At 39.7% G+C, this 16,361-nt stretch overlaps 1 protein-coding gene across 1 annotated transcript in view; it reads left to right on the forward strand.

Annotated features, from left to right (window-relative positions):
* GPR63 (G protein-coupled receptor 63) overlaps window positions 1-6,961 on the forward strand; it is a 68,396-nt gene extending 61,435 nt beyond the window's left edge. Inside the window, exon 2 of the mRNA XM_005210862.5 lies at window positions 1,465-6,961. Coding sequence (XP_005210919.1) covers window positions 1,618-2,877 — 1,260 coding nt within the window. The 5' untranslated portion in view covers window positions 1,465-1,617 and the 3' untranslated portion in view covers window positions 2,878-6,961. The remainder of the gene's footprint in view (window positions 1-1,464) is intronic.
* The last annotated feature ends 9,400 nt before the right edge of the window (window positions 6,962-16,361 follow it).

Below are 16,361 nucleotides of genomic sequence, written 5' to 3' on the forward strand. Positions count from 1 at the left end.
CTAAAATCATTCAGTAATTGTAAGTTCAAATAATGAAAATTATGGCATCATCTTAAACAATTAATATGGGGCTTCCCAGGTGGTGCTAGTGGAAAAGAACCTGCCTGGCAATTCAGGAGACACAAGAGACACAGGTTTGACCCTGGGTCGGGAAGATCCTCTGGAGAAGGCATGACAACCCACTCCAGTATTCTTGCCTGGAGAATCCCATGGACAGAGAAGCCTGGGAGGCCACAGTCCATTGAGTTGCAAAGAGTCAGACACGGCTAAAGTGACTTAGCACACACACATGCATGCAAACTACTGTGTAATTCGCCCATCCCCAATCTTTGGATTTGTTAAAGGAATCTACACAGACATCCAGTGAGAGTTCTTTATAATTAGAAAGGTTTAAGTTACCTCTCCAGTAAGGAAGGAAAAACCTACATCACAAAAGTAGGTTAGGAAGATAATAGATTAAGAAAGTTGTTTACAGAAAACTCACGGGTTACAGGAATTGTTAAGAAGTTGGGGGTAAGGAGAAGAGAAAGGTGATAAGAAGCTTTTTGGAGCAAGAAGTGAAATATCTTTGTAAGTTTTCTAGAGTGCATTCTTCTTCACACCTGAATATTTTCCCAGTCATCTTCTTTAGAATCCTTTATTTCTTGGTTGACATTTTAATCGAGTTGCTGGCATTACAGTAAGGTTGATCTTAGGAAAAAGAAATTGAGAAGATAGAAGTATTTGTTTCAGAAAATAAAGGATGGAAATGGGTGGGCATGGGAAAGAAGAGAGAATATGAGGATCAAAGAGAGCTTTGGAAAAAGAAAGGAAGTCTTCAAAATATGACCAAGACATTTTACAGATAATTTTTCTTCTTTTCTTGAAGAACTTCTTCAGTAGAGTGGTAGGATTCTGGGAAAAAACACAAATAAAATAGAGAGCCAGAAAACTGCTTCAGACCCTCATTGAAAATAAGGGTAGTGTCTACTTGTGAAGCTGGGGAAGCAAAAGTGTTTGATTATCATGTATTAAATAGGAAACTGATTTCAGGGTTCTTTGTCAGCTAGCTTCGGGCTAGTTTAAGAATGGAATATAAACCCGTACCAAAGAGCTATCAAGAAAACTGTTAATACTCTCAGGACAAACAGATAATAAAATCTGTATTAATAGTAACTGTGAAAAGGCTATGCTGATCCTGGAAATTTGAAAGAAAAATTAACTGTAAGGTAATACTTCTGGCGTTTGAGGCAGTATTACATTTTTATTCTTTTCACTTTCACTTTATATATGGAAGTCATGAAGTTTCCATTATAGTTGACTAAAAACAGAACAATATTTTAGTGATGACTAGTCTAGAAACTTAAATATTTTTAAAGAGTTAAAAAAAGTAAAATAGGTCCTTCAGGATGAAGAATAAGGAGTTAAATGATATGTACAAAACTCACTCCCATTTATTTTTTTGTGTTTTGGACTTGTTTTCAGGCAAAAGGACTCCTATGGAAGATGGACATCTTTCTCCCGTTTCCAGAATATGTTTCCAAGCTCATCAGTGAAACCTGATCCTGCTGCTCTGTGTTAAAATGCTTGAAGAACACTCACATCTCTGACAACTCTAGCTTCCATCCTGTTGAAACCATGGTCGTCTCCGCAGTGTTGACGGCATCCCATACTGGGGCATCCAACACAACGTTTGTAGTTTATGAAAACACCTACATGAATATTACAGTCCCTCCACCATTCCAGTACCCTGGCGTTGGTCCACTGCTTAGATACAGTGTTGAAAGCCTGGCTCCCACTGGGATGAGTTCCTTAACAGTGAATAGTACAGCTGTGTCCCCAACACCAGCAGCTTCCAAGAGCCTCAACCTGCCTCTCCAGATCATCCTTTCTGCTCTAATGATGTTTATTCTGTGTGTGTCTTTTCTTGGCAACTTGGTTGTTTGCCTCATGGTTTACCAAAAAGCTGCCATGCGCTCCGCCATTAACATCCTCCTGGCCAGCCTGGCCTTTGCAGACATGTTGCTTGCAGTGCTGAACATGCCTTTGGCCTTGGTCACTATTCTTACCACCAGATGGATTTTCGGGAAATTCTTCTGTAGGGTATCTGCTATGTTTTTCTGGTTGTTTGTCATAGAGGGAGTAGCCATCCTGCTCATCATTAGCATTGATAGGTTTCTTATTATAGTCCAGAGGCAGGATAAGCTAAATCCATACAGGGCTAAGGTTCTCATTGCAGTTTCTTGGGCAACTTCTTTTTGTGTAGCTTTTCCTTTGGCAGTAGGGAACCCTGACCTGCAGATACCTTCCCGAGCCCCACAGTGTGTGTTTGGGTACACAACCGATCCGGGTTACCAGGCTTATGTGATTTTGATTTCTCTCATTTCTTTCTTCCTGCCCTTCCTGGTGATCCTGTATTCCTTTATGGGCATCCTCAATACTCTTCGGCACAATGCCTTGAGGATCCACAGCTACCCTGAAGGTATATGCCTCAGCCAGGCCAGCAAACTGGGTCTCATGAGTCTCCAGAGACCCTTCCAGATGAGCATTGACATGGGCTTTAAAACGCGTGCCTTCACAACCATTTTGATTCTCTTCGCTGTCTTCATCATCTGCTGGGCCCCATTCACCACTTACAGCCTTGTGGCAACGTTCAGCAAGCACTTTTACTATCAGCACAACTTTTTTGAGATCAGCACCTGGCTACTCTGGCTCTGCTACCTCAAGTCTGCGTTGAACCCACTGATTTACTACTGGAGGATTAAGAAATTCCACGATGCCTGCTTGGACATGATGCCTAAGTCCTTCAAGATTTTGCCGCGGCTCCCTGGTCACACACGGCGACGGATACGCCCCAGTGCTGTCTATGTGTGTGGGGAACATCGGACGGTGGTGTGAATATTGGAACTGCCTGACATTTTGGGTGATGGCTGTTCTTTATCTGACTTTGAATTTTCTTTCTCATGGCTTCTCCACTTAAACTTTGTTGTTTTATTCATAGGGTATGTATATATGTGTATGTGTGCAATGTAAAGAAAGGATGGTGATTAGTTATAAGTCTGTTACCAGGGATACACAATAGGGAAGTGATCCCAAGTGTTACCTCCAGGGTTCAAGAGAAATCCTTGATTTAGGGTGGGGAGATGGTTTTCTGTAACTTCAGTTGATTTTGTTTCTGTAGCAGGAATCAGGATTGTGCTTTATTGAGCCTGAAGTTACATTGAATTTTAGGTATATTGTATGCTGCTAAGATATGCTTAGTTGAGTTTATCAAATTTTTTTTTTCCTGGAAGACACTGCTGCTTTTTGCCATCACATCGGAGCCAAAAACCACATACATCTCAGTAGATAGTTAGTTTTATTTAAGAAAAATAACCCAAGGGGGTGAGTGACATTTTAAAGGTCATTAATATTTACTTTGGTGCACTTTAAGAAACAATGTACAGACTATTTCAGTCATGTTTTTCAGAATTGCTTTTATACATGACATGTTGTGCTTTAGGAAACATTGCATTATTTCTAGCAAGATAGTTAAAAAAATGTTTTATCTGCATGTACAGTTTTAAAGGAGAGAACATAAAAATAGAGAACTTTTTCTAAGCACAATAGTGAATCTTTAGAGAAATAGGGCAGAGTTGAGAAGATGGAGCACCCTCAAAAATGTAAATGAAATGCAGAGAGCCTGTGGCTGGTGGGGGCTGTGCTGATTCCTTTTACTCACCGATTCTCTGAGTTCAGTAGGGAAAAGGGTCACCATTTAATTAGACGTCTACCAGGAGCCAGGCGCTGTGCATCATTTTATCCTCACAGTGTGCTGTGAGGGAGGTTATTATTTCTTCCTTTTGCAGACGAAGAAGGCAAGTCTCAAAGAGACTTAAACCTTGCCCAAGGTTAGTGGTAGAGCTGGGGTCAGAAAATCCATCTGAGTCCTGAGACTGCTGTTCTGCTATACCACACAGACACCTCCTTCAGGTTTGGAAGTTCCATGACCAACAGGGAAACTATGTGTATTCTTTCTTTTTTTTTTAGACTGAAACCTTCTTTAAAAAAAAAATAGCTTCATTTTTTTTCTTTTAATTACCAAAAGGAATTACATTACAGAAAGTCTGGAAAATAGAAAGGAAAAAAATAAAATCATTCATAACCTCCTTTATAAAGTGGAATTTAAAAATCTTAGATAAGGGTATAAGGAAATAAGGCAGATTTTTGATTTGCAAAACAAGTGACCATTATCGAGCAGTTAAATACAGCTGTCTATAGGTCTTTGCCCTGTAGGTTTGGATGTTTCCAGTTGTCCAGCTGTATTTCTCAATGTTCTGGACAGAATGCTGTGGTTGCCCCAGTGCTCGCCCAGAGCAGAGCTGGCTGTTGAAGAATGTGAATACTTAGAGGTGAACAGAAACCCTGGTCTGAGCCTTGAGCAAGTTTTCATTGGGGCAGGTCTAGGGTTTCAAATTCTTCTTATCTTGCTGATAATCTGCCCTACGTGTATCCGGGGCCTTCGGTGTCCTCTCTCTCCAATTCTAGGAACTAGACAGCCCCCAGAGATGGGGCTTCAGACTAAGGCCGTAAGTGCTGAAAGTGTAGCCTGCTGGCTACATCATGGACTTTATAAATAGTCAAGTTAACCATGAACTTCTTTTGGATTTATAGCATGTTTTCAGAATTGTCATGCTTTGTCACCAGTGGGAAGTGAGCCTCTGTTTCTTTAGCTGTACAACCAGAGAGTTGGACTAGATGAATCTTCAAGATCTTTTCCAATTGTAATGTGAGAGTAGAGATTTTTTGAAGAGCTCAGCTGACATCAGCATCACTCTTTGGTCTCCAGTATTATTTTTTCTTACATTTTACTTCTTTAGATGTTTCTTAAAATTGAATGTCTGAAGAGCATGTGGCACCATGGCAGGAGTTAGGTGTTTGGGAGGTGGATGTCATCATGAAAGACCCAAGAAACACTGTTCTTGAGGCAGTGATCTTGTTATTGGGACTCATTTTCCAGTTAACTTGTCCTTGGGGACTCAAGCATGTTATTCAACATGTTTTGAGATCATCTTCTGATGAGACTCACCTACCTCTTTGGTTTCTTGTTTATATTATTCACAGGTAAAATTGCTTTTATCCATTGGGATCTTATAGAGCATAAACACTGTAGTAGATACTAGTAGCACGTTGAAGTGTATCATGGTTTCCATTTTCAATATAAGCTAGATTTTAGGCAGATATTAATAAGTCTATTTGAAATTAGACTTTATCTGAGGAAAGTCAGTGTGATCTGTATTCATCTTACATGTTGGTAGTAGATCTTGAGACACCTTTCATCGCTGGAGTTGAGACAGCTGTTTCCTTTGTCCTGTTTTTATGAGCAATCCTCAGGTAACTTCAGTTCTGCTGGTAGGCAGTGCAGCGTTGGGAAGAGCTCACTGCTAAGAGGCTCAGCGTTTGTGAAAGATGACCAAGAGGGTCCTTTGTGAGAATTCAGCACCCACACCAAACAGCAGTTCTCTTTCTACTGGATTGTCTTGATTGATCAGATGACAGTTTACAAACATTTTGAACATTTTTATCACATATACATTTTGAAAGCTTAAAAAAAAAAGTGCTATGGTATAGCTTTGAAGAATTTAGGTGTAGTATCATATGTTGCCTATTCTGTATTTTCTTGATGGAAAAAAATGCCACTATGAGTTATCACCACTGGCTGACATCATCAGAAATGTTTTTCTTTTTCCTTCAGGCTAATAAGTAAGAAGCAGGAAAGAGATAATGAAGTGTTTGTGGTCAAAAGAAAGAGTCAAAAGAAATCCTTAATAATCTGAAATAGTGATATTCAAACTTTCAAATATTCATTTGCATTTAAATCTTCCCAGGGGAGCTTGTTAACAATAAATACAGGTCACCAGGGCCCCAGAGGGGCACTGGGCCCACCAAGGCCCACTTTTATTTGTTGAGTATGTGGTCTGATTCTGGTTCAGATGGTCTGTGGGGCATACTTCAAGAAACACTCCTGTGGGAAATATATCCACTTAAAAATTGTCTGTTTTGTCCAAAAAATGTTTGATTTGTGTTGGAAGCCCTTATCTCCCAGTGCATGGATAATCCACATTTAGAGGAAAATCTGTATATCATTGGCCTAATTTGCTGCCACGTGTGTTAGTGTTGGATCGCTCCAGTGTCAGCTTTATCATCTTTCAACCCGCAAAGTTCTGATAAAACATATAGTTTCAAAGTAGAGTGAAAAGATGACTTCACAATTGAAAGTGATGCCTTTTGGAATCTGATTCCTCTCATATTTTCTTTTCTAGATGAGAGGTATCTTTATTGTATGTAACCTCCTGAAGAGTAAGGGGAATGCAAAGATTCATCCAATTCCTATTGCTCTTTACGCCAGTTGTGTTCAATGGAAGCATGGAAAAAATAAAACAACCATTTAAATCTATGTATTTCAGTTGCTGACAAGGATACTTAACTTAATATTTGCTTTTGTTTACATGAAAATATTTATGTATATATCACAGGAAAAATGTTCACTTGCTTGCTATTTTATACTTCCATGATTTTTAATGTTTAAAGGACTGTTTAATTCAGATTTTCACAACCATAGTCTTCATTGAAAACTCAGTTTTTATAATAATAAATGAAAATGTCAAAGCACATGTTTGTTATTACAAGTAAATGGTAATACAGTTCTTAGATATTAATGGGTACTAGTCCTTTGTAATTAAAATTAATTTATTTTACAATGGTACCTAACCTATATGAAAAAATCACTTTGAATTTTGGGTTGTAATATTCAAAATCAAAATGTACAATTATTTGTGCATATTCTTATTACAGCCAGGAAAAGAGCTACCAGTAAGAAAATGAATAAATGTCTAACATTTCTAAAAGTGGAGTATTTTTAAAGGACTACTTCATTTATCTTAGAAAAAAAATTGTCATGAATAATACTTTCTGTTCAATTAAAATCTGAGTTTAGTTTCAATCCTACTTCCTCTGGGTTTTTATTTTCAAATTAGCTCTCAAAGCCTTTATGTGTGTAACTGTATTCTGGTTTTAGAAGTTCTCAGAGCAATTAAGGATGAAATGAAACTTGGCAAAAGACTAGTATTAAGAGACAGTTTAATGACATTCTGTCTAGGAGAGTTATAAAAATTTTCCTGCTAAGTCATTTGAAATCAGATTGTCACTGGCAAATCAGTGACAATATTTGCTTCTGTTTTGATGGAATGACTTCATACTGTACTTTTCTAAAATCTAAGGCCTTTCTAAAACCTACTTTTAAATCTTTAGAAAATATCATTCATTTTTAGATGAGTTTCAATTTTTGCCAACTAGACACGAGGGTTTTATTTTCCTTTTCACTTATATGCAAAAGATAAATATATTTATTTTTAAGTTACAATAGAAGGTTGATTTACAAAGGAAGGTTGTCATTAAATCTACATCTAATAGTTTCTTTTGAAATGGAAAGGTAAGATATAGCAAAATGGAAAATGTTGAATTAAAAGCATGTTCACATCTACTGTGAAAATAATTAGCTGCACTCAATTCATAATAAAGAGAACCTTTAGGAGAAGTGTCTACCTTCTATGTCAAGGTGCAGTCAGTTAGATTTAATGCAAAAAGAAAAAAATAAATATTTCACGGGTGTATCAGTCAGGATTTAACCCAGGGAAGCAGAACTAGTAAAACGTATTTATTATGAGATCTATTGCAAGAGTTGGCTTACATGGTTGTGGGGCTGGCTGTGCAGATTTGAAGGCCAGAGGGCGGGCTGTCCTGTAGGACAGGCTGGAAATCACAGGCACAAGCTGAAGTTGCTGTCAGTTTCTGCTGAGGCAGAATTTCTTCCTTCTCAGAACAGCCTCCCTTCTGCTTTCAGCCTTTCAACTGCTTAAGTCAGACCTATCCAGATTGTTTAGGAAAATCTCTCAGTTAATGTGGACTGATTGTAGATTTTAACCACATCTACAAAACATCTTCACAGCACCACTTAGATAGTGTTTGATGGAAAAACTAGGGACTGTAGCCTGGGCAGAGTTCAGTTCAGTTCAGTCATTCAGGCATGTCCGACTGTTTGTGACCGCATGGACTGCAGCATGCTAGGCATCCCTGTCCATCACCAACTCCCAGAGTTTACTCAAACTCATGTCCATTGAGTTGGTGATGCCATACAACCATCTCATCCTCTATCGTCCCCTTCTCCTCCCACCTTCAATCTTTCCAGGATCAGGATCTTCTCAAATGAGTCAGTTCTTCACATCAGATGGCCAAAGTATTGGAGCTTCAGCTTCAGCATCTGTCCTTCCAATGAATATTCTGGACTGATTTCCTTTAGGATGGACTGGTTGGATCTCCTTGCAGTCCAAGGGACTCTCAAGAGTCTTCTCCAACACCACAGTTCAAAAGCATCAATTCTTTGGTGCTCAGCTTTCTTTATAGTTCAACTCTCACATCCATACATGACTACTGGAAAAACCATAGCTTTGACTAGACAGACCTTTGTTGGGAAAGTAATATCCCTGCTTTTTAATATGCTGTGTAGGTTGGTCATAACTTTTCTTCCAAGGAGCAAGTGCCTTTTAATTTCATGGCTACAATCACCATCTGCAGTGATTTTTGAGCCCTAAAAAATAAAGTCTCTCACTGTTTCCACTGTTTCCCCATCTATTTGCCATGAAGTGATGGGACCAGATGCCATGATCTTAGTTTTCTGAATGTTGAGCCTTAAGCCAACTTTTTCACTCTCCTCTTTCACTTTCATCAAGAGGCTCTTTAGTTCTGCTTCACTTTCTGCCATAAGGGTGGTGTCATCTGCATATCTGAGGTTATTGATATTTCTCCTGGCAGTCTTGATTCTAGCTTGTGTTTCATCCAGCCCAGCATTTCTCATGATGTACTCTGCATATAAGTGTATATATATGACCTACTTGACCTACTCCTTTCCCAATTTGGAACCAGTCTGCTGTTTCATGTCCAGTTCTAACTGTTACTTTCTGATCTGCATACAGATTTCTCAGGTGGTCTGGTTTTCCCATCTCTTGAAGGATTTTCCACAGTTTGTTGTGATCTAAAAAGTCAAAGCCTTTGGCGTAATCAATAAAGCAGAAATAGATATTTTTCTGGAACTCTCTTGTTTTTTCGATAATCCAGCGGATGTTGGCACTTTGATCTCTGATTCCCCTGGCTTTTCTAAATCCAACTTGAGCATGTGGTAGTTCACGGTTCACATACTGTTGAAGCCTGGCTTGGAGAATTTTGAGCATTAATTTGGTAGCATTTGAGATGAGTGCAATTGTGCAGTAGTTTGAGCATCCTTTGGCATTGCCTTTCTTTGGGATTGGAATGAAAACTGACCTTTTCCAGTCCTGTGGCCACTGCTGACTTTTCCAAATTTGCTGGCATATTGAGTGCAGCACTTTCACAGCATCATCTTTCAGGATTTGAAATAGCTCAACTGGAGTTCCATCACCTCCACTAGCTTTGTTCATAGTGATGCTTCCTAAGGCCCACCCACTTGACTTTACATTCCAGGATGTCTGGCTCTAGGTGAGTGATCACACCATCGTGATTATCTGGGTTGTGAAGATCTTTTTTGCGTAGTTCTTCTGTGTATTGTTGTCACTTCTTAATATCTTCTGCTTCTGTTAGGTCCATACCATTTCTGTCGTTTTTTGTGCCCATCTTTGCATGAAAAGTTCCCTTGGTATCTCTAGTTTTCTTGAGATCTCTAGTCTTTCCCATTCTGTTGTTTTCCTCTATTTCTTTGCACTGATAACTGAGGAAGGCTTTCTTATCTCTCCTTGAAGTTCTTTGGAACTCTGCATTCAAATGGGTATATCTTTCCTTTTTTCCTTTGCTTTTTGCTTCTCTTTTTTTTCACAGCTATTCGTAAGGCCTCCTTAACCACTTTGCCTTTTTGCATTTCTTTTTCTTGGGGATGGTCTTGATCCCTGCATCGTGTACAATGTCATGGACCTTCAAGACATCAAGACCATTGCAGTGATAACATCCAAACTTAAAATATCAAAGCTATGGTTTTTCCAGTAGTCATGTATGGATGTGAGAGTTGGACCAGAAAGGAAGCTGAGCACTGAGGAATTGATGCTTTTGAATTCTGGTGCTGGAGAAGATTTGAGAGGCCCTTGGAGTGCAAGGAGATCAAACCAGTCAATCCTAAAGGAAATCAACCCTGAATATTCATTGGAAGAACTGATACTGAAACTGAAGCTCCAATACTTTGGTCACCTGATGCAAAGAGCCAACTCATTGGAAAAGACCCTGATGCTGGGCAAGATTGAAGACAGGAAGAGAAGGGGGCAGCAGACATGAGATGGCTAGATGGCATCACCGACTCAATGGACATGAGCTTGGGCAAACTCTGGGAGGTAGTGAAGGACAGGGGAGTCTGGCATGTGGGCTACAGTCCATGGGGTTGCAAACTGTCACTTTTAGTGACTAAACAACAGCAACAAATAATGCTATAGTATTAGTGTAAAAAACTCAGTCGCATAAATCTCAGTGTTGAGATTAATGTCATGACCAAGATAAGTATGTTGAAGAGGATGGGAAACATTCTGACTGCATTATATTCAAATTCACATAATCACAGGACATAGTATCTGTGAATTTCACAGCACTGTGAAACTTCTCAAAAGGGAGTAATAATAATTGATCAGATGATTTCATAAATTAACTTTCTTCTTATATAAACTTTAATTATAGTGATACTTAGCAAGGATGATGCCTTTCTTCTAAGAAATTTGAAAGCATAAATGGTTAAGACAATATTAACCACAAAATAAAAACATGCTAACAATAATAATGATGATGAGTGCCATGTTTTAAATGGGTTTCCCAGGTGGCTCAGTGATAAAAGAATCCACCTGCCAATACTGGAAATGCAAGAGACACGCGTTTGATCCCTGGGTTGGGAAGATCCCCTGAAGTAGGAAATGGCAACCTACTCCAATATTCTTGCCTGGAGAATCCTATGGACAGGAGAGCCTGGCGGGCTTCAGTTCAAGGGGGTCACAAAGAGTCAGACTTGACTGAGAGGCTAAGCATGCATGCCATATTTTGGCCACTTAACATAGTCAAAATACACTTTATTTCAATCCATAGTATTTTCTCCTTTTTCCAATTCTGTTCCCAAGAGATTAAGTAACTTCTCAGGTGGATTCAAATCTAGGCCTAATGCTAAAGTTCACAGTTTTTTAGAACACCTTGCTCCTATTATTCCCCAATAATAGAACTGAGTTTCTAGTGTGACTAGTATACTTACTAAGCATCATACTAGGTGATTATTCCTCTCCGTGCATTAGATAAAATAATCATGGCAGAAAAACCTATACACAAAGTTGTAGGTATTAGCACAAAACCTAGATTGGTTTATTCTTTAAGTCATTAAGTAGATTAGGCTGAATCAAAATCGAGTTGTCAAGCTATCTGGGCCCCTGGAGCCCTGGGTATACCATCTCTAATATCATAGGACCTTCAGGAACTTGCTGACTGTGGCAGAAATTTTGGGAATACTTAGCTACCCAGACAGTTTCCTAGACTGCACAGATGTCACAACCCCTTTTGGAAAGAGTTTCATGCTGGTGTGCACTTGGAGTTCAAGAATGTATTGGTTTGTCTGAAGTTCCACAGGATTTATAGTAGCCCAGATTTTGGAAGAGAAGGTGGAAGTGATAAAGTCAAGAACCCTGAGGTCCTGCTGCCAGCTTTGACACTCCTGTTATGTTGCCAACCAGGACTCCTTCAGCCTGACATAAAATGGCTGTGTTTTAACATCCTCTTAACTTATGATTGGTATAGTAAATAGAATTCATTAGTTGACAACAGCATTTGTGTGTGTGTGTATATATATATATATATTATATATAAAAGCCCTCTTTATATAGTTTTGCAAACAATGAAAAGAATTTAATTGTGTAATTTATCTTATTGAGCATCTGTTCAGGTATGCTCACATTTGAAATTTTTTAATAGTAAATACACTAGACTACAAGATCCGTGGTTGGTCAAATCTTGGCTGCAAGAGCTACGGGGCTGGAGCACTGACCTTTAAGTTCTACCTGAATTTCCCACTTTTTGGAGGGTGAAGATACTTAACCCGTTGTTCGGGGATCAGCTGTATCCACTAATAAGCAGATGAAGAAACAGGTTTAAATGATTAGATGACTTTCCCAACGTCTCACAGCAGTTAGGAGGTAGAACAGGAACTCAAGCCCAGCTCATCAGCTCCCAACTTTAGAGCTCAGAAGCACTTAGTGGGATTTTAGCATCAGAGAACGAAGGGCTGGAAAATGAGCTTTCCAGTTTTGGAAAAAATACAGTAACCAAGCAAACAGAGGCCAAATAAATAATCTTGGAATGTCTTTTAATTGAATATGTGCATTTTCACTAGTAGAAAGAACAATAGAATGTTTATATTTGTAAGAAAGCACATTTTTTTTAGTTCATCATCCAAGATTTACCGCTAAAAAGGTTGAGCTTGAGGACAAAAGGCACACAGGCCAGGAGCGGCTGGTTCCCAGCGTGGGTCGAGCATTTTGTTCTCAGTTTGGACACAAACTGGGACCTACCCAGGATGTACATATCCCAAACTTGTCTGGTAAGTATCGCTATTTCTTTTGCTTTTCTGGACCTAGGCTGGCAGGACTTTTCTTCATGGGTGCCGAGGACTCCTTGGGAAACTGTTAGTACCCAGAGAATTTCACGTGCTCTCACCCCACCTTCCAGGATTCATCTAATGAGCAAAGCAACTGCAAATGGCTCAGAAGACATTTGCCTCTGACAGGAAGAAATATGGAGTTTTCTTAAGCTTCCCCAAAGCTATACAAATGCTGATGCTGTGATTAACTTGGATTCCAAGACATCACAATATTATATGTTCACCTTTGTGAAGGCTGCAATTGCCAAGCAACAGGTTCTGTTAGATCTCTCTCCAGGGCAAAAGGCTTCTCATGAAAACATTTACAGTAAAACAAGCTGCACGCTGAAGGGAAATAGAGAAATAGAGGAATGGAATCTAACAGAGATGTGTTGACAACCAAAAAACAAAATCAGCTTGGTCTTGATTTCTAGCCCTCCCTTTCTCCCTGGACTTCTCACCTTTCTCTCCTACTAGGCTCTAAGCTCCCCGGGGGCGAGGGCGGGGCACTGTGCTTGCTTGTTGCTTCTCCAGTGCCTAGTGCCATGGCTCACAGAGAGGGGTGGCTCCTACAAGTCTGGAAATGGACCTTTGATAAAATCTTGATGGTTAAAATCAGAATGGACTTACCCAAGCCAAGTAGCAAGTACTAAGGTCGGCACATAGAGCCTCAGTGTCCAAGTCCAGCGAGCTGCCCACTGTATAAACCTGCTGCCTTGACTTAGGGGAGAAACTAATTAGAGGGTTTTAAGGCTAGTTTGGGAGACGATTGTGTGGAATGGATAGGGCTGCTAAATTTTTATTTGCTAAACCTGGCAACCCTCAGAGTAGTGTGCATATGTATATAATTTTTTTGACCCTGTAATGTGCAAGTCATGCCACGGAGGAGGTCCTCTGCTCTTCTTGTGAGGCTGGTCTGTGGCTACATCTTGCGGTCTTGACTAAATATGCTGGGGTTCAGACTTCAAAGGGTAGAGGAGGACGTGACTCACTGTGCAGCTGAGAAGCAGATGCAGATGGACCGATAACAAATAAAAGGTGTGTTTCATAACTGGTTTTGTGTGATCTCAGTTTGTTGGTAAATGAATGATGATGGTGATATGGACAAGATGTATTTAATAACCACCTCCATTGGGGAGACTCTGGTTGGAAGAAGTTTCCTATTGCTAGAATTAGACATCCATATTTTGAGTGCCATCGGAACATTTGCAACAGAAATTCGGAGTTTAAATCACTTTCACCATAGTTTTGGCAGGACCGGGAACACATTTTTTTTTTTTTTTTCAGCTGTTCTTCCTGATGGGGGCTATAAATAGCTTTGGAGAAGTATATAATTATCTCAAAGTAGAAGCAAAAGATAAAAAGCGGCTTGAGATTTTAAAGGAACATTTAATAGTTACTATTATGTAACATTTATTAAGCAAGCTCACTGTGCTCATTATGTTTGCCAGGAAGAAACTTGGAATAAAAAGTCAATCCAAGACATGACATGTATAAATATACCAAAAGGTGCGTTAACATGGTGCCAGAACAAACGGTTGATTCAATAAAAGAGAAATGTTAGGCGAACAAAAAAGGCAGCCACATCAGTACAGTGTTGTGTGGAAATGCAGAAAACTTATATTTAGTAACATAGTTTTAAAATACTGACAGTTTAAAACAAGATGTATAGCCACATAGAAACAGGTAACAATATGGTATGTGCATGGGTAGTGCTGTGTTTTTGGCAGCTAGCTCAGCCTTTTATGTATAAAAGGAGTTTACTTACTATGTTCAATGAATAAATACTAAAAGGTCTAAGTACTAAGTAAAGATTCATTTTTGATTGGAGCAGGATAGGCATTATAAAGAATGATTTCAGTCACTGGCTCTTGGGTAAGACTGTGATTGCTGTTTAAAGCCTATAGAAAGTCCACACACAAGTAATCATATTAATGACATCCATCATTTATTTGATGCCTGTTAAATGGTGCAAGTACTAATCTCTAATTCTTTTTAAAAAGTATTTACTTGCTTAGCGAGCTAGCAACTACCTGCACCGGGTCGTAGTTGTAACATGTGGAACCTAGTTCCCTGACCAGGAATCGAACCCGGGCTCCCTGCATTGAGAGTGTGGTGTCTTAGCCATTGAACCACCAGGGAAGCCTCTAATTCTTATAATAATTCTAGGAAATAGACATTATCAATCTGTTTTACAAATCCTTCAAGGTTTTAAGTTAATCGTTGAATGAATTTAAGAGACCACAGGATATATAAAGTGGAGATGCAGGAATTCAACTCTTTGTCAGCACCAAAACTCAGGCTTTTTTTTTTTCACATTGTGGTGCTATCTATCCAACTTCTCACCTATGCATTCTTATTTCCTTCACCTTATTTCTCCTTCACTTATGAAAAATTGTCCTTTAGAACCTGATTGTCCCGGTCAACCTAATTTGGACTTCATGATTCCTCCTGTTGCCTCTGGTCCTGCCCTCAGCTTTTTCTCAACTCTTCTATGATTTCCTGGCTTTGGTGGTCTGCCTGCATTCATCACACCTTCATTTTGGTAGATACTCGGTTCAGCATTACTAAGGCTGAGAACTCCTCTGTGTTGATCATTTGCATAGGTGCCACTCCACAAGATGAATATCCTTATTATGGCCTGAAGTCATGTGTTTCTTGCAGATAAGCATAAAAAGCCGCAGAGCCTTATGAAGCTTTACTGGCCTGTATGTCCTCAGAGCATTTCCTAACACAGGGCAGAAATCCAGATGGGCCAAGCAGGCACACAGCTCTTAGAGGCTGGGGCCAGCGGAAGTCTTTTGAGATCTAAATAGTCCAAACAATAAACAAAGAATGATTCTTTGCATTGGGGTTCTTCCTGGGAAGAGGTTCAGACATGGTAATCACTAGAGAGGCAGGTGAGATTTGGGTAGTGGAGAGGGACTCAGGCTGGTGAAGCTCCTATTCAGAACTTCAACCCACATCTGACACCTCCTTCCTCAGGAATGTTAGGTTGGCCAAGAGATCATGGACTGCCTAGAGGTATGTGGCTTTTGTCATGAGGTCCTGATGTCTCAGAAGCAGGGTTTCCTGAGCATTTGCCCTCTTCTGCAGCCTGAGGGCTCATCTGGGTGCTTTCAACTTAATCCCAGATTGCGGGCTGACACACACTAGTGTTTATGCCAGTAAAAGTTTAACATGAGAGTGAAAACAGCAGTCTTTCTCTACTCCCAGTAACATACTCAGCAATCAGTTACCAGATTATGAAAAAAGTAGAAATCTAAGGCACAGATATGGTGAAGAAGTAGAATATCAAAATACCATCACTGTGTGACAGGTACAGGACAAAGTTAAAGAAAAGAATTTGGGAAATGACTGGCTCTTGAGAAATGGGGTTTGCAGAAATGAGACCAGTGAGTAGAGTCTTTAGGAAGCTAATGGATAAAGAGCTGGCTATTAAAGATAGTGACAGACATTGTCTGAATTTGCACAGAAAATGGACCTTTGCTGCCCTCATATCTCTGCCCAAATCCTACACCATGGGCTCTGTTTGTCTTCATCCCCAGAACCCAACTCACTCACAGGCCTCCTGGCTCAATCCCCATTACTTACTTTGTTGTGAATGGCTTCCTTCCTTGACGCTGACTTTTGGGAATGCTTTTCTAGCAGTTAGGTTTGTTTCCTTCTTGTTCTGCAATTGAAATTCTTTATCTATATCAGGCCACCCTGGGCCATTGTCTCC

Source organism: Bos taurus, chromosome 9 (assembly GCF_002263795.3).
Source record: "Bos taurus isolate L1 Dominette 01449 registration number 42190680 breed Hereford chromosome 9, ARS-UCD2.0, whole genome shotgun sequence".
NCBI classification, from domain to species: domain Eukaryota; kingdom Metazoa; phylum Chordata; class Mammalia; order Artiodactyla; family Bovidae; genus Bos; species Bos taurus.